This window comes from Sinocyclocheilus anshuiensis, unplaced genomic scaffold (genome assembly GCF_001515605.1).
Source record: "Sinocyclocheilus anshuiensis isolate Anshui unplaced genomic scaffold, SAMN03320099.WGS_v1.1 scaffold102, whole genome shotgun sequence".
Classification (NCBI taxonomy): Eukaryota; Metazoa; Chordata; class Actinopteri; order Cypriniformes; family Cyprinidae; genus Sinocyclocheilus; species Sinocyclocheilus anshuiensis.
In genome coordinates, this window is record NW_015542330.1 from 193,191 (window position 1) to 218,675 (window position 25,485).

At 35.4% G+C, this 25,485-nt stretch overlaps 2 protein-coding genes and 1 pseudogene across 2 annotated transcripts in view; 2 read left to right on the forward strand and 1 right to left on the reverse strand.

Moving 5' to 3' along the window:
- Positions 1-2,096: 2,096 nt before the first annotated feature.
- LOC107690986 (autophagy-related protein 9A-like) lies at positions 2,097-16,052 on the reverse strand. The gene is made up of 15 exons (XM_016489433.1): positions 15,976-16,052; positions 15,370-15,520; positions 15,223-15,266; positions 14,872-14,936; positions 14,595-14,768; positions 12,359-12,500; positions 11,097-11,634; positions 10,413-10,579; positions 8,922-9,101; positions 8,552-8,797; positions 6,743-6,981; positions 6,532-6,634; positions 6,378-6,456; positions 4,841-5,008; positions 2,097-4,701 (listed from the first exon to the last, which is right to left on the reverse strand). The coding sequence occupies exons 2-14, from the start codon at positions 15,476-15,478 to the stop codon at positions 4,860-4,862; spliced, it is 2,235 nt and encodes a 744-aa protein (XP_016344919.1). The 5' UTR covers positions 15,479-15,520; positions 15,976-16,052; the 3' UTR covers positions 2,097-4,701; positions 4,841-4,859.
- Positions 16,053-16,389: 337 nt separating this feature from the next.
- On the forward strand, positions 16,390-21,296 carry LOC107690987 (ATP-binding cassette sub-family B member 8, mitochondrial-like; annotated as a pseudogene).
- A 539-nt stretch (positions 21,297-21,835) lies between these two features.
- The window catches only part of LOC107690992 (cyclin-dependent-like kinase 5), a 5,607-nt gene continuing 1,957 nt past the window's right edge, over positions 21,836-25,485 (forward strand). Inside the window, exons 1-9 of the mRNA XM_016489439.1 lie at positions 21,836-22,024; positions 22,989-23,077; positions 23,155-23,222; positions 24,264-24,324; positions 24,447-24,503; positions 24,609-24,704; positions 24,887-24,961; positions 25,041-25,137; positions 25,221-25,290. Coding sequence (XP_016344925.1) covers positions 21,988-22,024; positions 22,989-23,077; positions 23,155-23,222; positions 24,264-24,324; positions 24,447-24,503; positions 24,609-24,704; positions 24,887-24,961; positions 25,041-25,137; positions 25,221-25,290 — 650 coding nt within the window. The 5' untranslated portion in view covers positions 21,836-21,987. The remainder of the gene's footprint in view (positions 22,025-22,988; positions 23,078-23,154; positions 23,223-24,263; positions 24,325-24,446; positions 24,504-24,608; positions 24,705-24,886; positions 24,962-25,040; positions 25,138-25,220; positions 25,291-25,485) is intronic.

Below are 25,485 nucleotides of genomic sequence, written 5' to 3' on the forward strand. Positions count from 1 at the left end.
CAAACGTTCCAGTGATGTCTGTGAGAAAGATATATTCACTCGACAAGCTCGCGCATCTGCGCCGCCGCGCGCTCAATCCACTCAGCGTGCTTTGTTAATCAGCTCGCGCACATACAGGCGTTAATACGGAATGTTTAACATTATATTCATTGCATACATATACTTCATAGTAGACATCCTTAACTCCTTTCTGCTGTCTGTTGTTCTGTTGTTGGTGTTTCTTTGTCTGAATATGGCGCTTATCACATGCTGTGAGGTATCGGCGTTTGGTATCGGGGCATTTTAACGAGTACGAGTACAGAAGCTCGGTATCGGTGCATCCCTAACAAATAGGCAACACTTCCAAAACAAAACTCAGGTTTTATTAACATCACAGCCGCTCCTTGTTTGACTTTGTGGAAAATCCTGGTAGATTTCATGCCATTTCTTTTCGGACGATTTCAAACGTACAAATACTGTGACGGTATTTCACCCGAGAGAGTATTTTTTCCTCTGTGCTTTTCTGAATCCTGTACGAACACTGTGGGCCTAATTTGATCAAGCCGCCTTAAACGAATCTGAAAAATAAAGCATTTTAATATTGCACAAAAATTGTTACAGATACAGTCGGTTTGGCAAAGGTTTAAATCTATTTTGGCACTTTTTTTGTACAATAATCGTGTGAGCTTTAACCGCGGTTTGACTGAATTCAGCCCTGCGATAGTACTCGAAAATATGTAATCATTCCGAATGTTTGTCTCTGTTCATATTTTGTGTATATAAGTGCAATAATATGTTAATGAATACCGTATATTACCTTCAAGTCTTAATTATTAGCTGTCAGGTAAACAGAAGGAACCAGATACTTTCGGTACAACCTGAGTTACCAGCAATCATGCAGTTTTATTTCGACACGCTGATGTTACTCTATTTATTTCGACTTCCATCCACTAGGCAGCGATGAGATGGGATGTTATTGAGTACTATTTAGATTTATGAATGACACATTTCATGTGTAAAGCTTCACTTATCCAATCCCACATGTGAATCCATTCATCAGATCGTTTCCTCCAGGAGCTAATTCATTACCTTAAGTGGCAAAGACTGTATGCGATGTGTTGATGTGAAAATCAAATCATCAGTCGCTGAAAAGCTCTTGACGAGTTACATGCTCATATTAAATATAATGAGCATTAAAATTAGATCACAGTTCCACATTCACTAGAAAATATTCAATTATTTTAGATGATACAGTTTCAAAACTTGACATATTACTCAAACGCTTCGATTTGATTCTTTCATGTTTTGGGGGTCAACCTAGAAGTTACAGGTGTCTTCCTTTTCTTGCATGAACTGCTCAGATATACGTTCAAATATAGCCCAAAAAGTATCTGGACACTAGGAAGCAATAGCTCACCCAAAATGAAAATTTGCTGAGAATTTCCTCACCCTCAGGCCATCCAAGATATAGATGAGTTTGTTTCTTCATCGAAATAGATTTGGAGAAATGTAGCATTCCATCACTTGCTCACCAATGGATCATCTGCAGTGAATGGGTGCCGTCAGAATGAGAGTCCAAACAGCTGATAAACCACTCTAGTCCCATCAATTAACATCTTGAGAAGCGAAAAGCTGCTGTGTTGTTTGCAAGAAACCAATTCATAATTAAAACGGTTTATAACTTCATACTGTTGCTTCAGGCTAAAATACTTGTCCATAATAACTCTTCCTCCAGTGAAGGTCATCTCTTCTGATACAGATGAGACAACTTTTTTACTGGAGGAAGCGTTATGGATTATGGACTGGTATTTTAGCTGGAAACAACGGTTTGAAGTTAAAAATGTCTTGATGGATTTGTTTATTACAATTTTTTTGGATTACTTGTGGATTATTGTGATGTTTTAATCAGCTGTTTGGACTCTCATTCTGACGGCACCCATTCACTTCAGAGGATCCATTGCTGAGCAAGTGATGTAGTGCTAAATTTCTCCAAATCGGTTCCAATGAAACAAACTCATCTACGTCTTGGATGGCAAATTTTCATTTTTGGTAGAACTATTCCTATAAAAATGTCTGAATGTCATCGCATTAGATAAAAATGATCAAACCAAGTGGCATTTATTTTAAAGAAATATAGCACAAACACACGTTCAAAGCGAAACATGTCACAAAATGAAGTTGTTAGGTGTTAAATGGTAAACCAATAGATACACCATGCAAAATGAAGACAAAAGGGGTTTCATATCTTAATGTGATGAACTAAAAAACACCTTGGGGCCTGTTGGTTGAAAAATTAGTTAAAAAAAGCTATTTAGTTCTAATGCAGTAACATTTTTGAGTGTCCAAGTACGTTTTGGGGTGCTTCAGCTTCACTACAGTACATTGCAATATGGTAAAAGGCAAATATCATCTTCCATCATGTTTCCTGCACTTCAGCTACAATGTATTATTGTATCGTTTTATATAAACTACAATGGGATTTCTAGTACAGGTATCACAATTTTAAAACAGAGAGTTGTGACATGTAAATGAACCAGTATAATAAACATAATATATTTAACCATCTCTTAACATGTTGTCTGTCTGTTGATTCTGTATGTGATCCAGTGCTGCTTTTGTCTGTTTATATGTTTGTGTTTTATTGTCCTATAGTCATATGTGCCTGACAGTGCTGTTATTAAAAATATAGCAGTAAAGAATAATTAAAAACATGAATAAATACTACAATTGTTTACAAGTAATACTAGAATAGCACTAGTGCTTGCAAAGATAGACCAAGAAAGCAAATCCCGGTTTTGCTATGGTTTATTTTTTGATAGTGTTATTTTGATCAGACAAAAAAGTCAAAATCCAACAAAAAGCGATAAATATCGAAACAAATTAAATATTCATATATATATATATATATATATATATAGCACCTGGCACAGTCCGACCCCAGACTGTTTAAACGGAACATTAAGACAACAGAGCTGTAAAACAATGTGTTTCACTTACGCAGTTCAGTCTTGTGTGGAAAAACCCTTCAATCCTGGAACACTGCAAACAACACGTCTGCAACTACATCCTGATGCTGTTCGTTCAATAACATCCCACACAAATAAATACTGTACATACACGGTCTTAAGGTACATCCGGAGGTATTTCAGTGGGTGTGATATGGATGCCGTTATCTTTACGAACTACGCTTGAAGCTACTCTCTAACTGCAGTATTTCAAGTAGATGCACAGGAAGTTCAGTGTTTCACATGAATTGTGGCTATATCTCTGACCAGAGTGTCATATACCATGTGTAAACTGTCAAAAGCCCTTAGGCTCTCATGGTAGTGATATATTACAGAGACGAACGTTCCTGCGCTTTGAGAAAGCACATTAGTTACAACTATTTTGTTCTGGACAACGGGAGATTCTAGTTTGAAACCTGACTGAACTCTTAACGCAGGCAACACACAAACTCATACCCTTCAGGTTTGGGTTGACACGGACTCGGACACACGACATTAACTGCTTAAACTGATGAATTCTGGGATTCGGCTTGAAAGATCATCTGTCAGATGTGTAATATTTAATTCAACACGCTGGAAGAGACTGTTATCGGTTGGGTACAGAGCACAAATCCTAAACCGAGCTCAAAAACAACACTAACACCTTCAAACTGACTTTAACCTTAAAGTGTTTCATTTGAACTTCTTAAGTGGTTAAATAATGTGCTAATCTGCGGTTTACGAGCTGAACAAGTAGTCTAGAAATAATATTTCAATGGCTGTGAACTGGGATTAATGTCTGGCTTTTTTTTTTTTAAATGCTTTCATTTGAATAAGTTTATCGGGTTTTCCACATTAACTCTTTTAAGTTTGGTAGTTAATCCTTCTTATAAGCTTTAGAATAATTTAAATAAAAATCCTTTAATGCAGTCATATGACGTCGTATGGTCTAAGATGTTTTAATATATTTGTCATGACAGACATGACAAATTTAATTCGTTTTGTGCGTTTGCTTCTACATCAAATACTTTTTGGTAAAGCGTGATGAGTTTTATTGCTAAAATCTTTTTTCTCATTTAAATGTAACCTTTTTTTAATCTCAGGCTAAGAGGTTATTGTTAAGATTTGTCAAAACGTCTGCAAATGCGAATGACTTTTAATTTAAATACAATTTTTCTTTAGGCGAAAATTATCCCCAAGTCTATATTATATTTTCTTTAAGAAAAAAAAAAAATCATGTTTTATAACTTTGAGACAATTTTTTTTTTCCACGAGGCAACTGGTATGATTTTACATTCAGTGATATTTTCTGTCCGCCGATGCTGTAATGCAAAAATGAAACTAGCAATACTACGATAAAAGGATGTTTTTATCCTGCAAACCGAGGCAGCGCTTCAAAAGTAAATACTGCCCGACTCGCCTTCGAATCAGAGACGCGGAAAATGTAACTTGCTCGAACCCAAATAAAACAAAATGAAATGGAAATAAATACTGTAAAACAAGTGTCACCCTGTTGTGTCATAAACAAAACAAACACACAGCAGTCTGAAATGTAAATGTAACTGACGTGACGAGGGAGGGGAAGTGGCAGCCCGTTACGTCACAGTTCCTCTGCGTCCAGAGAACCGAACGGCTCCGACGAGCTCCTTGAGCGACATGCTCGGTGTGGCGTCCCAACATGCTTGATCAAAGGGTGTCAAACCAAAGGAAGGCCACAACTCCTAGAAATGAACAAAAACTGCAAACCAGAAAGAAAGATGATGTTAAAAAAGCAATATGAAATCATTTTGAGTCATTTTGCATTGAAACACTAATTAGATCTTCATATGTAGTGATATTAACTAGTCTGAGTCCAAACTGAATCCTGTGGAACGCACTGTACAGGTTGAAGGCACTTCAGCTGCTCCCTCTGCTGGTCTGATCCGGCACAGGGCTGGTATTTATCTCTTCCTCGTCCACCTGCTCCTCCTCTTCCTCTTCAGCCCAGCCGCCCAAGCGGTGACTGTCTGTGACTGTCTGTGCGGACTGTATCTGAGGACCTTGAGCTAAAAGAAAGAAGTGGCTTCAGATCCTTTTATACAATTATACCATGATCAGGTATGCAAAATGAGTTATCAATCCAAAGATTCAACTTCTGATGTTTTGATGGGTCTGTCTGCAGCTTATTTTGTTTAAGAAATACTTGCTCATGCAAAAGGCCAACTGAATAGCTTTTAAAGCAACCAACCACAATCTGAAAAGTAATTGATTAGTCGAGTAACATCCCTAGTAAAACAGCAGCACTTTATAATAAGGTTGAATTTGTCAGTATTTGTTAAAGCTTTCTGTATCATGAACTACCAATAACAAAAAATACTTTTACACTTTTAAAAGTAAATACTTTTACATGTATTAATTCCAAAATATTAATGGTAATTTTTACATATGCTAACATGTCAAGCGGTATAAATGAACAATCTATGATATTAAAATTGATAATGATTTAGCGATAAAAAAATGTTATTGCTAAATTAATACTTTATACATTAATAAATACTAATATATATATATATATATATATTAGTGCTGTCAAATGATTAATCGCATCCAAAATAAAAGTTTTTGTTTACATAATGTGTGTGTACGGTGTATATTTATTATGTATATATGAATACACACATGCAGTATATATTTAGAAAATATTTACATGTATATATTTATATTTACATAATATTATATATAATTATATTTAATATATAAACATAACATATATTTCTTAAATATATACATGCATGTGTATGAATTTATATATACATAATAAATATACACAGTACACACACATTATGTAAACAAAAACTTTTATTTTGGATGCAATTAATCATTTGACAGCACTAATATATATATATATATACACACACACAAACATAATATAAATATTTAACATGAATTAACAATGAAAAATAGTATATTTATAAATTAACAATATTAAATGTATATATTAATAAATCATATACTATATATGTATATATAGAACATTTTTTTTTTTTTTACTTGAAAATGGAATGAAAATTGATTAATAAATGCTGTTAAAAAAATTGTTCATTGTTAGTTTGATACCTAATGCATTAACTAATGCTGACAAATGTAACTATTGTAAAATGTTAGAATATTTTAAATGACATTTCCATAGAAAAATTGCTAATTACTTTTTCATACATTTTTATCATGATTTGACCTCCTGTACGTACAGATGAAATATTTTCTCACCAAATCTCTTATCAGTCTCATTAAGAAATGCATTGGGTGCCACTGTGACTATGTGGAATGTGGGAGATGATGCTGTGTGCTTTCAGCCTTAGAGTACTCATCTAATGGCCATCGCAATCTGATGCATTTTGAAAGCCGTTTTATGTGCATCTCATGCATGTGACTCACCACTGTTGGTGCTCAACTCCCTCATTGGCACAGAGGCCTGAAACGGTCCAGATGCATGCTGGGTCTTTTGCTGATGCACCTGAGGGAAAGGCCAAAAAGTATTGGGAAACTATACTGGATTATAAAGCTGTTTGAGTATGTTGGGACCACTCACCTCGTGCATGTATATAGCGTGCAGGCTCATCTCGGCTGATGCAAACTCTGACGCCAGAGCCGAATAAGACTGGCTGAGTAGCCTGGAGTCACTTGCAGACATGCTAATGAAAAGGTAACATCGATTACTTCAGAATCTGAATTGAACCGTGTGGGCGGTTTAAAGAGAAATGGCTCTGCCACTTGTCATTATTAGTTTTCTCAAGTGTTACCTGTCGCCCACAGTGTGGTCGCTGCAGTACATGGTGCTGTCATGGCTCTGTCGGGATGGCAGGAGAGTGTGTGAGTGAGACCGGCCGGCGTGAGGCTGCTGAGACGACGAAAGGGACGCCAGGACACTAGCGGCAGCTGAAGCTGTGCTGCTCGGCGGGACGAAGCGGCGGTTCCTCCCAGGCAGTCCGGAGGCGGTCAGTACGGGGTGAGCCAGCACACTGGCTAACAGGTTATCAGGCTGAAGAGCAAAAATAATGCACAAACATATGCATCTCATTAAGAGAAGTGAAAAATGAGCTGGCATCGTGCTGAGGCAGATGGTTAGTCTCTGCGCTCAGGATTATGATCTGTGAAATAACCAATCTGGCAGCAAGCGCTGAAACAATGCAGAGGCATAAAATGAAATGTCAATATTTCTTGTCTTCTGGCAGGCTTTTTAATATCCTGAATGCCACAGGAAATGTTGTTTTTTTCTTTCATTTTGCCTTCGCAGTGGAGTGTTTCTAAGTGTGTCCCACTCAATAAATACAAGCTCTACACTGTAGGGTTAACCACTGAACTACCGCAGCCATCAACTTTGAAAATAATTATTTTGAATTCAACTTTTTACTGGATTTTTTTAGGAAAAAAAGATTCAGATGAAGTTTGAAAGGCTTTAGTCAAACACACTTGATTCTTTCTATCGGACAAAATTAGATGTATTAGAAGTATATTATAACAACAACATAAGAAAGATAATATTATATATTAATAATAATAATAATTAAAACAATCATAATAATTATTATATACTTACACTACTGTTTATAAGTTTGGGGTCAGTAAGATTTTACGGAATTACTACTTTTATTTCTTTCTTTCATTCAGAAAGAAATTAATACTTTATTTTATTTACCTTTAAAATATATTGATAGTGATAATGTTATAAAAGATTTCTGTTCCAAATGCTGTTCTTTTGAACTTTCTATTAATCAAAGAATCCTTAAAAAGTCTGAATGGTAGTGTATATCAATATTTATATAATTTATATTTTATATATTTTAGTGTGCCTGATATGATATCACATGATTCATCACTGCACATTTACAAAATAATTGTTTAATATTTTCATATTTTTATATTTAATATTTTTTACAAATATTTTTGAGTAAAAAACATTATGTAAAAACTAATTAAAACCATTTTAAAACCAAAACCAAAACCAACAACCTTTTTTTATTACAATTAAGCAGTTTTCTCACCAAAGTTGATCACTATTAAAGCAAAAAACATCATCCATTATTGCAATGGAAGACAAAAATAATTACTGAAGTATTTATAAATCAGGGTGATATTTGTTTCTTTTACCTTGATGATGATTTACATTTTAAAAAATCTTAATTATCTTTAAAAATGTCAATGCAAAAATGGTCCTAAAAAGTAAAAAAAAACCTTAGTAAGTAACTTTACAGCAGTTAAATGTGTTGTGAATTGCATTGATTGGAACAGATAATAGAGGATCCTAATACAGTCACAGAGGTCGACCGATAGTGGATTTTGCCGATACCGATAGCTAGGTTGGACCACACTGGCCAATACCGATTAATTAACCGATAGTTTTAAAATTGATACTGAACAAAAACTAAAATAGTGCTTTATTAACAAAAACAGTACTGAACCATACTAGTAGTAGTAGTAAAAAAAAAAATAATAATTAATAGTAATAGTAAATGTTGAAATTAACACACTATAACAAGGAACAATACTTACACAGTTTTCATTAATCTTAATGCTACAAATGGACTCTTATTGATATAGGCGTGACTTACAACCGTGGCAGACTCGTTGGACAGCAGCGAGGTGCAGAGAGGAGCCTCGGACAGCAGCAGCTGAGGAGATGGTCCTGTCTGAGCGTCCTGATGCACCTTCTCCTTCAGGTGGCTGATGAACACGGAGCTCTCCTGCGGCGGCTGCCAGCGCGGGTTTTTGATGGTGAAATGCATCAGAGACAGCTCCGTCTTCCCGTTCTCAGCCTGTTGGTACACCGAGGCCTCGGTCTGACCTTCGGACATCCACTGAGCAAGAGGGAAAAACGCAAACCATGAAGCTGCTCTCACATAAGCACACACTCTTATGATCTTATTTCCCCCCCGAAAGGGCTGAAGCATTAATAACGTGCATGCATGTACTCTTTGATACCTGTGGATTTCCATGGCGCCGGATGTCCATCTGGGCGAATGAGCAAATGTCTCCCACCCCTGCCACATCGACGGTGAAGTTGCGGAAGAAGTCGATGATTTCTAAGGACTTGCTCCGCAGGGGGAAGATGAGGATGAAGGGGGTAATTATGGGACTCAGAAGCTCCTCCAATATAAAGACCTGCAGGACAAGTGCAGAAAAATGAGAGAAACTCAGTGAGTGGAACTCATAAAAACAGCGGAGCAGGTGTGAAACAGTGCTGGAGAACAGATGCACTGAAGATTAAAACCTACACAACAGGTGTGCAAAATCAGACAAACTCCTAGACAACAGGTGCAGAGCGGTAAGGTGTTATTTCATACTTCAAATAACACAGAAAACTCCACTGTCGTAAACAACCGACTGACTCATTTTCAGTCATCAGACTTTGTGTGTTGTGCCTCTCTGTATCATAACAGTAAGACTAAAAAGTCAAATCCGAACTACTGTCATTAAATAAAAAAAGTTTATATATGCAAATTGAGCAACCTTGTTATTATCTGAATTCTAATTTAGTGAATTGTTATTTTTCTGTCTGTAAGCATGCACTAATTCAAGGGGTTTTCAAATTTTTTAATATTGCCACATACTGTATGCAAAAAGATATATTTTTTAAATGAAATAATAGTGATTGTACTAAAGCCTAAATAAATTATTTCAATATTACATGGAAAACATTTGTATCAGGTTAAAGGTTTGTCCTTTCTATCCATTATTAGAATATGAAGAAAAACATTTTCCATTTAAATGTATTTTTACAGCACTTTTCATAATAAATACAATTCAAAAATAACTAAATAGTGCCATACAACTAGTGAGCAAGCTAAAAATGACAACAGTAAGGAAAACAATGCAAATCAAAATTATTCTCGAAAATATGCACTTTGCTAGGAAAGAGAGATTTTTTTTTTTTATTTATTGTTTTTCCTCAACACTATATATGCATTTTTTACCAAGTAAGAATTCTCACCAAGGCTGTATTTATTTAATCAAAAATATGGTAAAAACAGTATAATACTGTGAAATATTATTACAATTTAAAATAACTGTTTTCTATTTGAATATGTTTTAAAATTTAATTTATTCCTGTGATCAAAGCTGAATTTTCAGCATCATTCAGTGTCACATGATCCTTCAGAAATCATTATATATGCTGATTTGCTGATCAAGAAACATTTATTATTATCAATGTTGAAAACAGTTTTTCCCGATTCTTCGTGAACAGCATTTATTTGAAACAGAATTCTTTTGTAGCACTATACATTTCTTTGCTGTAACTTTTCATCAATTTAATGTGTCCTTAAATTAAAGTATTACATTCTTTAAAAAAAAAAAATTATAATAATTTTACCGACCCTAAATCTTTAAATGGTAGTGTATATTAAGGAATGAATTAAGAAATAACAAATAATGTCTAACGATAATAATCTGCCTATGTCGTGCAGTTCTCACCGCTTTATACTGGAAAAGCTGTGCCATCTCGTCGCGGGTCTCGCTCTTGTTGGCGTTGCCCTTCCAGTGGTCGGGCATGTAGTGAATGTGGGCCAGGACACACTGAAGCAGCTGTTCAGGACACCACACCATATGTTCATCTGGAATAAACGACCTGTAAGAGAGTCAGACGGCATTACTGAAGCCAGGTCAGACTAACAGGTGCTGAGAGCGTGCTGTTTGCTGTACAGATCAGAATGATAATGTTCGGGTGGAACGAGGTCAACTGAACACATGAAACAGCACTTATTCTTTGACCTGATGCCAGCTGGGTAGAGCTGCAGAGAGTAATTGTCGTTTACCTCATGTAGTTGGACCAATATGTTTTATGTCACATTTATGCCCTGTTCCAATACAACGAGAGGTGCCTTGTCGTCTACATAGACAGCATCTTTATCAAAATGAAGCCTCCAAATAAACTCCACACAGGCAGCAACAATTAAGAATGGAATGAAATCTATTTTTAGAACAGTGTTTTTATTTGTAGAAATGTAACTATTAAACTGTTCTTTTAAAAAATCTGAAATAAACTTAAAAAACTGAAACAAAAATGAAAAATGTTGCCTTGGCAGGTAACTGAAATAAAATAAGTACTAAAAATAAGTATTAAATTACTAAAACTAAATACATAAATAAAAGGCCTGCCTTGCAGCTCGTGATCCAGCTCGTTAAAGTGGCGCAGGTAGAGACGGCCGTACAGAGACCAGCGCCGGGCCCCCAAACTTCCCGGCTCACGTTTGATGACTTCAGCGTAGCTAAAGAACGCGTACAGCACCTGCCACACCAGCACGAAGGGACACAGCAGCAGATTGACCAGACCAGTCAACAGGATGATGCGGCTGAGCTGCTTGGCGAGCTCCTGCCGGTTTGCCGCCCGTTTGTATTTGGGATGCAGACTCCACTTGTTCTGGAAGAGTGACAGAGGGCCCCAGAACAGAATGAGCTCAAAATTGTATTTTAGGCCCTGCGTGAGGAAGATCATGTCACTGAAGAAGGGCACACGCAGTCTGACGGGCAGCAGGGACTTGTTGATCATGGCCACCGTGTAGTTTTTAAAGCGCAGGATGCGGTGGTAGATGTCTAGTTCGGAAAGTTCACGCTTCTGGACGCACATGGGCTGCTCACGCTGCAGGTGAATCAAACGGCCTTGAACTTCTTGCCACGTGAAGTTGCACAGCTCATCCTAAAAGTCATATAAAAAAAACACACACACAGAATGTTTTAAATAAACAACATTTCATTTATATATAATATTTGTATAATTTAATAAATACATAAATATTTATAATAGTTGGTTAATTAATTTATATACTTGGATTTATTTACTTATGAAATAATAAATATTTAATATTTATATTTAGGCGTGACAAATTAATGTGATTAATTATTCATTAAAATAATGACACCTGATAGAAAATACATTTTCAATAACCTCAGGACTGCAAAAGGTTAAACTACACAATCTAACTGGTTAAACTTCAGTATTCTTAAAAGAGCAGTTTCAGATTAAACTACATTTTATGATTATTATATATGGCTATTATAATTATAAAAAAAATAAATAAATAAATATATGATGAAAATAAAAAATACATTAAAATGCTAAACTTAAAATGATACATGATATAAAATTGTACTTATTTATTTATTCAAAAATTCATATATAATAATCATAAAAGAGATATTATTTTTATATAATTTTATTTTAATTATATAAATTGATATTTACATTTTATGATTATTATACATGCCATTTTATGACTATTAACAGAGACAACATTAAATATTTTGTACTTTTAAAACTGTTACACCAAAGGAAAAAAGTGTGACTAAGAACTATAAAAAAACAGACACAGCATGTTAAATATGCACTTTAAACTATAATCTTGTTGGTGATCATCTCTTACCATCTGTATTTTCAGTGCTTTTTTATAAAACTGTCGGATCTCCCAGTAGCTGAGGACGTTGCAGATCACCTTCACGAGTCGATAGAGCCAGAAAATGGCCGCCATTATCAAGAGGAAGATGATCCAGCTGTTTCCTTGAATCCTAAATGGGAGAGAAAGATCATCACTATTGACAGCAGGTAATTGTGGGATTGCTCATGATTCATGATATTATAAGAATAAAGTCATGTATAACTCAGCCAAACTTAACCAAGACAGATGCTAAATAAGTAATACCCAGTATGTGATTTAGTGTGATCTAACGTCATTTTGAGCTTGAATAACTTAATTCTCTCTTCCAAATGCAGTTTGTTGCGAAACATAATGAGAACAGATTTCGAAAATAACATGAGAGACCAAATGAGTCTTAATTACTGTATGACAGCACAAGATGTTCCTAAATGAGTCTCATTGAAGTGAGTCAGCTATGATATTAATATGTTTGTGTCGCATATCTGTGTCTGTCAACAACACACTTGTAAAAGATGTATATTTCTTCTGACTGACTGTCTGTCTATGAAAACTTCTACCAAGTAAGAACCTGAGAAACAAGCAAAACAGCTATTCAATGTCAAACGGACCAAAACATCCCAGTGTCTATGTAAAACCCATGAGCTCTACGTAATACACAGTTTGAGGATCATCTACGGCCACAGAAATAGAATAGCAGCGTCTGAGAGAGCAGAACATCCCTCTGCTGATGTTCCAACAGGTGCTTATTTACAGCTTGCTTATTTTGGAGCCACTGTCTGAGACGAAGGAGTCACAGTGTGATGAATTGAATTGAGTCCCAGTGTGATGCAATATATCCTTTACACGAAAACAGCATTCTCACCCAATGCTCTCGAGCACGTTTGCTTACAGGCTACTACGGAAATCAAGCTTGACAAACAACTTTGAAAACTGAGCACAAAACGTGTTGCGTTAAGATATAGTCCAAACCTGAAGTGATATAAACCTTGAGTGGGGCATTGCAATAAAGGTTCACATGCAATATCAAAATATTTTATTTGTAACATCAGAAAACTGTCTGTCAAATGCAGGCTGTATAAAGTATATTTATTATTTTCTAAAACACATTTAAAAAATATATATATATGTATGAAGAGTTCATTTGCAAAAACAGATAACTCTTTTGTTAACTCTAATTGTTAACATTTTTAACAATTCTGAGGAATCATGCTTTTTCATTGTGCATTTCAATTAATCTCAATCAAATTGCAGTTGGGTTATTTTGATTAAGCTAAAAAATTACTTTAAACAGCTAACTAACACAATAAGACACAATAATAATAATTTTAAAAAACAGAGTTATCTGTTTTTGCAAATAAACTCTTCATATATATGTGTGTGTGTGTGTGTGTGTGTGTGTATATTAGGGGTGTGCGATATTGACAAAAAATTATATCTCGATATTTTCTGGGATTTTATCGATAACGATAATTAGATGATATTTTGCTGAGTGTGTTATTGTGCTGGTATCTTAAGGACTGCCGAAGACAGCTGACTCCTAATGTTTTTAATATTCTTCATATTCTGTGTGGTGGTCAGTTCTGAACTTGGCTTGCTTCAGTGAAAATAAACATTTTGACTTCTAAACTAGGATTTTCTGTATTAATAAAATATATTTGAAATAGGTCCAGTGTTACTTTAATATTATTTGTATAGCAATATAGCATTTATTATTATTTTGAATTAACTTTTCTTTGTATATTTTCAGTTTTCACTTTTAATAGTTTTGTTATGCGTTATGTGTCATTTTTATATTTTTTTAATTCAGATTAATATTTTCAGTCTTCATTTTAATTAGTGAATATTTTATATATATATATATTTAATTTTAGTAATTTTTATAATGCAACTTAATATTATTTTACTTGAGTTAGTTTCCAATGCAACATTAGTAGTTTTTTTTACAACAACTGAAATTTTTTATCTAATACTTACATTTTATATATCTCTATTCAGCTTTATTTTTATCCATATTTTAGTACTTTTAGTACTTCAACTTAACCTTATTTTACTTAACAATGTTTTAATAGTTTTAGCTAAAGATACAAACACTGAATTTTATATTTATTTAAACAACTACTTACATCCTTGACCAATTCAGAGTAACCAACAAATTGCTACAAGCAAAGCTGAATTCAATTCACAATATAAAGGGAATATGCCTGTATAAAGCAGACACACTGACCTCTCAGTGCACTGCTCGCCGGGTAAAATCGCATCAGGAAGGGTGACCTTGTTCCTGTCCAGTGGACCGAGTGGACTCTGACCCGTGTGGTTGATCACTCGGTTGGCAAAGAGAACATCATATTCCACACAGTTGAAGAGGAAAGTTGTAAACGTGACTACAAACAGGAATTGCCTGAATATGGGAATGCAAAAAGAGATTAGTTCTGGAGTGGTATGTATGTATGCAGTCCTGCCCCAAAGAATTAACGCTTCAGGCAAAAGTAAATATGACTTACACAAGTTCAAAAAACTCTGATAACACCATACAGGCAAATCCATTCTTCTGATGGAAATGATAGATGTGAGCGTGTCAAGGACTCTTGCATTCCAATGAAAGAAGTACAGCATTGTTCAGACATTAATGTAGCCAGAGCATAACATAATATTAATGCCTAATGATGAATAGAGACGGTGTGTTTTCAAGAAAAAGAGAAATTATGCCATTCCAGGCATTTACAACTATTGCACAACTGCTGGTTTTGGGGGCGAAAAAATGCATGAAAAAAAAAAAAGCATGAATTTTCCTATTCAGCCTATGAAATTCATTAAATAATACAGCATATTGTTTTCATATTTTTAAAGGATATTCTTGTGAAGAAATTGTCGAGGTTCTTGATATGATGCCATGGGTCTGCAATGTAACAAAGACATTGTTATTCAGTTCAGTGATCAACAATATGATATACAGATTTTTGTTTGTCATAATGTATAATGTAAAAGTGAACAATAATGACCTCCTCTTCCCTCTGGCACATGGATGAGTAAATCTTCCTCTCCTGGAGGGGAGTCTTCCTCATAATCTTCTATTCGCTGATACTCCTGGTACGTTTCAAAACCAGCCATGGTGTTTTACATTCTACCTCTCTATAATGTTCACCATAGGTCCTGAACAACACATATAACATTATAGTAGAATTAGATGTGACAGATGTCATCCACTGGCCGAGTTCACTGAACTCACAAGACTGTTATTGTCTCTATTTTCTGATCAAATCACAATCACATGACCAGTTTACAAACAGATGAGTCAAGGACAGACTTGATTGCATTATTGCAAAGAAACAAAGACACAAGTTTTTATCACAGATCACGAACGTACAAATGCATCCATTATCAATGACAACATAATTGCTCATTAAATTGAACCATTTTTATGCAGTGTCTGCTAACGGGACTGAGTTTAACAGGTCACACATCAACCTCATGCTGACAAAACTGCTCATTATTTGCTTATAACGTTACCGTCTTTTATCGTCCAGTTGAGATTTGTTTATTGAAAACATTTATACTAAAAGAATATTGAAAGGATTTTAATACGTAAACCGCTGTATTGGTCTCACCATCCGAGCAAAGATGATCCTCGCCTTTGCTCTTCACAACAAAAACAGATATGACAACAAACATCGCCTGTCGTCACGTTGGTTTCCGGTAGCGTCACTTCCGTTGAGACTTTTATTCTGGACATTTTATATTAATAAAACTTTATTCATTATTACCATTTATAATCAACAATAAAATATAGAATGTGTATTTAAATGAAAATCGGGAAAAAAAAGAAAGCGGGAAAAGAAAAAAATAATTTAAATTAAAACAATAGCCAGTTCTATAAAAAAAAACATATCGTCATAAAATCAAATTGTCGTATACATTCCATTATTTATGTGAAAACAAAAAAGGGAATAAATAAAATAAGCTAACGTGTTTTATGCAGCGATGACGTACACGGTCAGCGGGGTGACGTTGGGAATGGGATTGCGTAAACATGGCGGCCTACATGTTAATCCTTGAATTGATTTAGTTTCATAAACTATCTTTCTTTCTTCTTCCTGCTGTCATTTCAAAACACTACAACAACATGTTTCATTTTACACGTTGCAGTCGATTGACACGCGGCACTGTCACGTCAGATCGACTTTTGAACTCCCAAAAAACAAGAGATTTCATGATCCACCACCTCAATAGGTACACAATTTGTCTCTTTGTTTAATCTTTTAGATTGAAACTAATTGTCTACACAGTAGTCATTTCCATATTCATCTGCCTGAGGTCATGAGAATATCTATTTGCATTTCATTTTGCTTATGTATATAAACACAATTGATAGTAAATGTGATCAAATAGATACCGCAGGTGTAGAAATAGGTTATTTAAGCATGCAAACGGTGATATTTGACATTTACATAGCTTAAACTAAAGAAAAATATCGCTTAATAGCCATGCTATGCCCCTTGTGAAAAAGAAACACACTTTAGCATACCTTTCACTCAGTAGTACCATGCAACACTGTACTTTTCCATTATTTATTGTATTTTAGGCGTGGCCAGCATACAGTATCATGGAGTAGTGCACAAACCCCATCAACACAGATCACTGTCAGCACTCCTGCTCGCATATGGAGACAAGTTCAAAAAGTGCTCCGTCTAGCATCCAGACAGCAGCCCAGACCACCAAACATCACTCTGAAATTCATATTAGGACCTGCTGCTTTAACAGTGACAGCACGCTTGCTTGGTACTGGAGCTCACTGTGAAGCATATGTGAACAATAACGTCCCGCTGGAAGTTCAGGCAAAAGAGAAGATTCCTGAATTCAGCTGGGCCGTCCTGTGGGAGTTCGTTCAGCCCCAACATTTTGCTCTTATAGGAGCCATTATCGTAAGTAAACAATGAAACTATTGACACTTATGCTAAGTTAATTGTGTTTTTTGACCATATCATCGATTAGTTTGGTATATTGTGCTGTGATATCTCTGTTGTTTCCTCTTTCAGCTTGCGTTTGGAGCAGCAGCCCTTAATATTCAGATTCCTCTGATGTTGGGGGATCTGGTGAATGTCGTCGCTCGCCACATGAGAGAACAAGCAGGTCATTACATGAGAGACATTAAAGCGCCTGCAATGAAGCTGCTCGGACTGTATGGTTTACAGGTACTTTACACTGAAGCTCTGTGAGCAAAATTTGACTTGCTTCTTGATTTATGACAGATTTAGGAAAGAAACGAATATAATTATTCAACAAAGACACATTAAATTGATCAAAAGTGACAATACAGACATTTACAATGTTTCAAATAGTTGCTTTTCTTTTCAACTTTGTTTATCAAACAAAGAGTTTCCACAAAAATATAAAGCAGTACGCCTGTCTTTAATATTGATCATATGTTTCTTGAGCAGCAAATCAGCATATTAGAATGATTTCTGAAAGATCATGTGACACTGAAGACTGGAGTAATGATGCTGAAAATTCAGCTTTGATCACAGGAATAAATTACATTATAACATATATTCAAATAGAAAACAGTTCATTTAAATTGTAATAATATTTCAGTTTTTTTACTGTTTTATTTGTAATCAAATAAATGCAGCCTCGGTGAGCAAAATAGACTTATTTTAAAACACGACCCCAAACTTTTACTTGGTAGTATATTTGACTTTACTTGTCTTTCAGGGTCTGTTGACCAGTGGCTACATCATTCTTCTGTCTAGAGTTGGAGAGAGAGTGGCAGCTGACATGAGGACAACTCTCTTCACCTCTTTGCTTTTCTCTTTACTTTTGATCGCTGTAGCGCCCCCGTCAGGCCTATTGGGGCAAGCCTTGGTCACGTTGTAGGCGGTGTGAGTACTACCATCCCTCCAAGTTTCAAGTCTCTACGACTTACGGTTTGGTCTGCACAATCAGTTTTACGTGGAGATCACTGATCCGTGACCATTCTAAACATTACAATAGGGTTTCAGCGCTACGCGCTTGAACCCCTAAAAAGCTACTAATAATAAGTTCATCATAAGGCCCCTGTCCATAAAACCAATACTTGTAGACAGTGTCATACACACAAAGACAAAACACCATCAGTGTGTGTAACACACAACACTAAAATAATGCAATAAACTTGATATAAATAACAGAAAATTTAACAAAAATGCTCTAATGTACATTACTTATAACAAAAATTCTTTTGATAAAATATAATCATATGTCACACGGTAACTTCTGGAAATGTAATTTTACTGTGTTTCACCATAAATTATAAGGTTAATAAATTATAGGGTAAATTATAAATTACAGTAATAAACAGTTTTTACTTGCAAAAAACATGCATTTGACAGTATTTTATAATAAAAGTACATATAATGTGAAGGTAAAACATTTACAGTTTTTACTATAGCATTTTACTTTTTTTTTTTTTACATGGATGCACCAAATCTGATATTTTCAGGAAAATAAAACTGATCAGGACATGCATAATCAAAGCTCTCTATTATTCATCAAAACCTAACAGTTCTGATATTCCCCCTCTTTCACAGGATGTATGCCGCTGAAGTCCAGAAATCAGCTGCGATGAATGAGACGCTGGGCACAGGAATTGCCATATTTCAGGGCCTGTCTAATATTGTCCTGAACTGTGAGTATTGATGCATCTTCTCTGATTCACATGCAGTGACCACATGAACTAGATCTGTTAAATATTTATCTTCTTCGACAGGCATTGTCCTAGGCACTATTTTTGCTGGTGGGTCTTTGATGGCCCGTAATGACATGTCGCCTGGTGATCTAATGTCTTTTTTGGTCGCCTCTCAAACGGTTCAGAGGTGAGAGTGCAATGAGTCTTAATTTACAATTTTTTCCTACACATAATGTAGAAGGAACAAACATTCAGCTGAAGCAGTGTCTATAATATCAAATGTAATAGCATCACTTCTCTCTCTATAGATCTCTTGCCAGCATTTCAATTCTCTTTGGACAGGTGAGTAGATGACATTTCCAAGCGTTTTGTTACTTTATATATAGTATATGTTGATGTGTGGTTTGTGTCAGATGGTTCGTGGTATGAGTGCAGGGGCTCGTGTGTTTGAGTATTTGGCTCTGGAGCCCACTGTTCCTCTCACCGGAGGAGGTCGTATCCCTCTCAAGTCTCTGACGGGAAGAGTTGACTTCATGAACATCAATTTCAGGTAGGTCTCTGTTTGCTCCCATGCAAACATGACGAGACCTAAATTCAGTCTAAAGAGCTTAATTCTCTGTTATTTGATGTTTCCTGCAATGTTTCTTAGTTACCCAACAAGACCTGGAAACCAGAGCCTTAGGAACTTCAACCTGACTCTACCTCCCTGTAGAACCGTCGCTATCGTTGGCGAGTCAGGCGGAGGTAAAGTATCTGTCTGTCTGTCTGTCTGGTTGTATATTTATCAGTCTATATTTCTGTCTATCTATACCTCTGTCTGTCTGTCTATCTAAATATCCATCCATCCATCCATCCATCCATCTGTTGTATATTTATCCGTTTATCTATCTATCCATTTGACTATCCATCCGTCCGTCCGTCCGTCCGTCCGTCCGTCTGTCTGTCTTTTGTATATTTATCCGTTTATCTATCTATCTATCCATTTGACTATCCATCCGTCTGTCCGTCCGTCCGTCCGTCTGTCTGTCTTTTGTATATTTATCTGTTTATCTATCTATCTATCCATTTGACTATCCATCCGTCCGTCCATCCGTCCGTCTGTCTGTTTGTCTTTTGTATATTTATCCGTTTATCTATCTATATATATCCATTTGACTGTCCATCCATCCGTCTGTCTGTCTGTCTGTCTTTTGTATATTTATCCGTTTATCTATCTATCTATCTATCCATTTGACTATCCATCCGTCCGTCTGTCTGTCTGTCTGTCTTTTGTATATTTATCCGTTTATCTATCTATCTATCTGTCTATCTATCTGTCTATCTGTCTGTCTGTCTGTCTGTCTGTCTGTCTGTCTATCATTTGTCTTTTGTATATTTATCTGTTTATCTATCTATCTATCTATCTATCTATCTATCTATCTATCTATCCATCTATCCATTTGACTATCCATCCGTCTGTCTGTGTATCCATCCATCCATCCATCCATCCGTCTGTTGTATATTTATCCGTTTATTTATCTATCTATCCATTTGACTATCCATCCGTCCGTCCGTCCGTCCGTCCGTCTGTCTGTTTGTCTTTTGTATATTTATCCGTTTATCTATCTATCCATTTGACTATCCATCCGTCCGTCCGTCCGTCCGTCCGTCTGTCTGTTTGTCTTTTGTATATTTATCCGTTTATCTATCTATCCATTTGACTATCCGTCCGTCCGTCTGTCTGTCTATCTATCTGTCTAGCACAGAAACTTCACATACAAATGGTCACAACCATCACATGTGAATATATTATTATTATTATTATTATTATTATTATTAATGTATTAGTAATTTATTTTCCCTCTATATTCAGGCAAATCCACAGTGTCTGCCTTATTGGAGCGGTTCTATGACCCCAGCAGTGGAGAGGTCATGCTGGTTTGAGTCTGAGCGCGTGGTTCAGGAGGCGTTGGACCGAGCCACAACGGGACGCACCGTTCTGATTATCGCTCACCGTCTCAGCACCATACAGGGGGCCGATCTCATCTGCATCATGAGCAATGGACGTATTGTTGAGGTTAGGAAGGACTTTACAAATGTAACTGCATACTGAACGTGTGTGAACACTGTGATGATGTTTAATGTCATTTTTATATTTTCAAAGGCTGGAACACACCTGGAATTACTGAGCAAAGGAGGGCTGTATGCTGAACTCATAAAGAGACAACGATCTGATGGTCACAAATAAAATACTGTACTTTCTGTGCATACTTCATCGAACACAGTTATTTTAAATGATCGTTTTAAAGACAATTTCATTTGGTGCTCTGTCAAAGAAAATTAGTTTTAGTGAATATTCTCTGTTTTGAGTTTTATGTATCACTAAATAGATAAATGTCAGTGTTGTGTAATGGTAGCCGAACTGTTTTTAAATACTGTTTAATTGACAAACTCTAGACTGAAAGTATTTCAAATCTTTTCTTTTTTTAAATGAAAAGCTTTCAATAAACCAAGATGTACATTTTAATTTGAAATATATTATATTCTAATACAATTGTGTTGATACTCTTTGTCTTCCATGAAAACTGAGGTATAATAAAATGATTTTCTTCCTGCATTATTTATTTGTTTGTTTGTTTATTTATTAATATAAAAAAATATTGTCAAAAGTGTTTGGCTAGAATTTATTTAAATGTTTGTTGTTGTTGTTATTATTATTATTATTATTATTATTAATGCATTTGAAAGTATTTTTATCGACCCAGAAGTCCATTTACAAACGATACTTTTATTTTGAAGTGTCTCTCAGTGAATCGCCATCTTGAAGTTCTCATCGCTCTCTTCATGTTGCGTACTACGCCCCTTGTTGATAAAAAACGACTGTAATCAGCTGTACAATTAAATCCTTTCTTTTAATACGTAGGAAAATAAGGAGCCAGGACGCTTTATTTAAAAGCTGTTGTAACTGGCTAAAACCATGCAAAAGTATGAGAAGTTGGAGAAGATAGGAGAGGGTGAGTAAATGGATAGTCTGACCTGACTGGCTGTGTCTGCATTAGAGATTTATAGAGTATTAACATTCATGAATGTTTACTGTTATAATAGAGCTTACAGCGGCTGACAGTCAGTGAATTACGCTTTCGTAAGCATGTGTTAAGATTAAAGTCCAAGCTACAGCTAGCTAGCTAGCAAGTTCATGGTGCACCTGGCTTTAGATCCATCAGAACAGCGTTTGCACAGCTGTTAAATTATGTGATCGCTTTTGTTCAGAGAAATGCAGCTGTTGCATTGATAATCTCTAATTAAACTAATAGATCGGTCATTGCAGCACTATTATCAGGCTGTTCTTTGATTCTCATTGAGCTGTTAGAAGCTGATTTATATGAGACATGAAGGCTCTTCCTCTAGGGGGCGCATGGAGGCTCAAAGTCGGCTTTTCTCCGTTGAGTTACATTCAAATCTCAGGACGATTTGTACCTTATTGGCGAGTTTTGTACACTAAATATACAAATTCAAATACATTTAATTGAATTGGTAGTCAAGTTATACATGATAATTTGGGAGTCTTTATTAAATCATAAAATATGCTCATACATTAATCACAACGGCTGTGATTGGTCCAATCCTTAAGTTCGATGAGAAAGTAAACAGTTACCACGTGACAACGCTGTTTAGCCTATGCTATTCTTAGGAAGCGCTCTGGACAATAATTTACACCTGTATAAATACATGAAGAAAGTTTCATATCCATTGAACTGCAAATCAAACAGCTGAGAATTCAAATATAACAATTGTTTTGTACTTTTTTTTTTTACCGCTAGGCCACGCCCATTTGAGGATTTGTTGTATTCTAATTGATATTTTGCCAACTCATCCTAATTCTACAGTGATTTTTTTAAATTAATGCTTAGAAGTCAGTCTGCCAAGTCGAATATTTTATTCCCAGTTTCTTTAATGCATTTTGTGCTCTGTCACCAGGTACATATGGGACAGTTTTCAAGGCTAAAAACAGAGAAACGCATGAGATTGTGGCCCTCAAACGAGTGAGACTGGATGATGATGATGAGGTAAGGAGAGCTCAGACTGCTGGGGGTCAAGTCATACTAAAAGCAAATTGTCATATTCATTTTTAATCCTACTACAGGGGGTTCCAAGTTCAGCATTACGAGAAATTTGCCTCCTGAAAGAACTGAAGCATAAAAACATTGTAAGGTGTGTTTGCTTTTATTTTTTAATTAATTGCATATTTAGTATTTTTCATAATACAAAATAAATGTTGTTAATTAATTAGTTTTTTTTTCTCTTGGATTTATTGCATTAAAAAACCTAATTAAAATGATTGCATTCAGATTATTGCAAAAAGAGCATTTTTATTTTGGATTTGTAAAAAATTATTGCACATTTAATATATTTAACTATATTAAATCTTTTTTCATAAGGATTTTGATGAATTAGAAATTGTGCAGCTTGTTTTATGCTGCTTTACAACATGCAAAATAAATGTTGTTAATTAATAAGTACTTGTGTACTTTTTATGTTTCTCTTGTTTGTTTGTTTTTTTAATTCTGTCATCTTTCAAATTATTATTAGTATATAAATTATTATTATTGTTTGTTATTATTGCAATTAGGGCTGCACGATTAATCGAATGCGATTGTCATGCGCATTTTGTTAGTAAAGCCGGTTCTGTAATCAACAGGAAATCATCGTCACGTGCTTTCAGATGGAGCAGAATTTACTACACATAGCCGTAGTTCACTGACAAGTTACGCAAAAAAAATCGCCGTATATTGCCGTGTATAGTCGTGTGTTTATTAGTCACGTTGAATCAATGAAAGCAGTTGAATCTTCTGTTTATTCAGCTGCAGCGATAGGCATTTTCTGGGTTTCTTCTGCGAGGCGTATTTGGAGTTTCAGCGCGAGAGCGCCCTCTGGCCTTTGGATGGAGATTTACTGCTGATCACAGAACCGTGCTTCACTGAAAGATACGCATGACAATCGCAGCTTCTGTTGAATCGCGATCTCGATTCCATTTCGATTTATCGTGCAGCCCTAATTGCAATACATTTTCCTTCTCTTGGATTTTTAAACATTTTTCCATGTTTAATATATTAACTATTTAATGTCAGGTTTGGTTGGTTGCAAGTAATTTTAAGTAGGTTTTTAAAATAATCATTTTAAATGAATTATCAATATAATTAAATGGCGATGAAATAAAAATGGTGTATCAACAAGCACTACTTGATCTTGTAGGTTGCATGACGTCCTTCACAGTGATAAGAAGCTGACATTAGTGTTTGAGTATTGTGATCAGGTAGGAGGCTGCGTCATAAATTGCATCATTATATTTACCCTGATTCCAGTGATCTTGCTGCTTGAACTAGTCTTAAAACTAGTATGTTTTGTAAAATGTAGAATGATTTTCATTCAAAACAGGATTTGAAGAAATACTTTGACAGCTGTAATGGTGACTTGGATCCAGAGATTGTCAAGGTTTGATTTGTTTTTGAAACTTTTTTTATATATATGTATGAAACCCTGTATCAGAAGATGTTTGAGATATCAGATAATGCAGATGTAGTTCTTCTCGCCTTGCAGTCCTTTATGTACCAGTTATTGAAGGGTCTTGCCTTCTGCCACAGCCGAAATGTTCTCCACCGAGACCTTAAACCACAAAATCTGCTCATCAACAGAGTAAGCAAATGACCCAAAGTGCCTGATATTGAATAATTTGTGTCATGAAATAGCCTGTAGGTTTGCATTATATACGACTAGAAGATTTGAATTATGAATTATGTTGTTAAAACAGATTTTGTAGAACTTCAACATGCTAGTTTCCTTATTTCTGTATATCTGTATTATGTTGTTTTCATCAGAACGGTGAGCTGAAGTTAGCTGACTTTGGCTTGGCCAGAGCTTTTGGAATACCTGTACGCTGTTATTCTGCTGAGGTAAAGCGACACGGCTTCAGATGCAGCGTGGTCTTTCTCAGAGTCTCCCTGTTCCTCACTTCATGTTGGTTGTCTTCAGGTGGTGACGTTGTGGTACAGGCCTCCAGACGTGCTGTTTGGTGCTAAGCTATACTCTACCTCTATTGACATGTGGTCTGCAGGGTGTATATTTGCAGGTAGGAATGGCTTCATTTAAAATCATAATTTATTCTTGTAGTGTATTAATTTATTTTTCTGTATTATTTTTGCTATTTTTTAGAATTGGCAAATGCCGGACGGCCATTATTTCCTGGTAATGATGTGGACGACCAGCTGAAGAGGATCTTTAGATATCCTTTACACTCAAATTTCTGTTGGGTTTATACATTTGGATTGAACTGTGAATCCTGAAGTTAATTTTTAAAAATTTTTTTGTTGATATAGTGAAGTATGGTAAATATGAATAATGTAGTCATTATTTATATATATATATATATATATGTATGTATATGTGTGTGTGTGTGTGTGTACAGGTTTATATATCC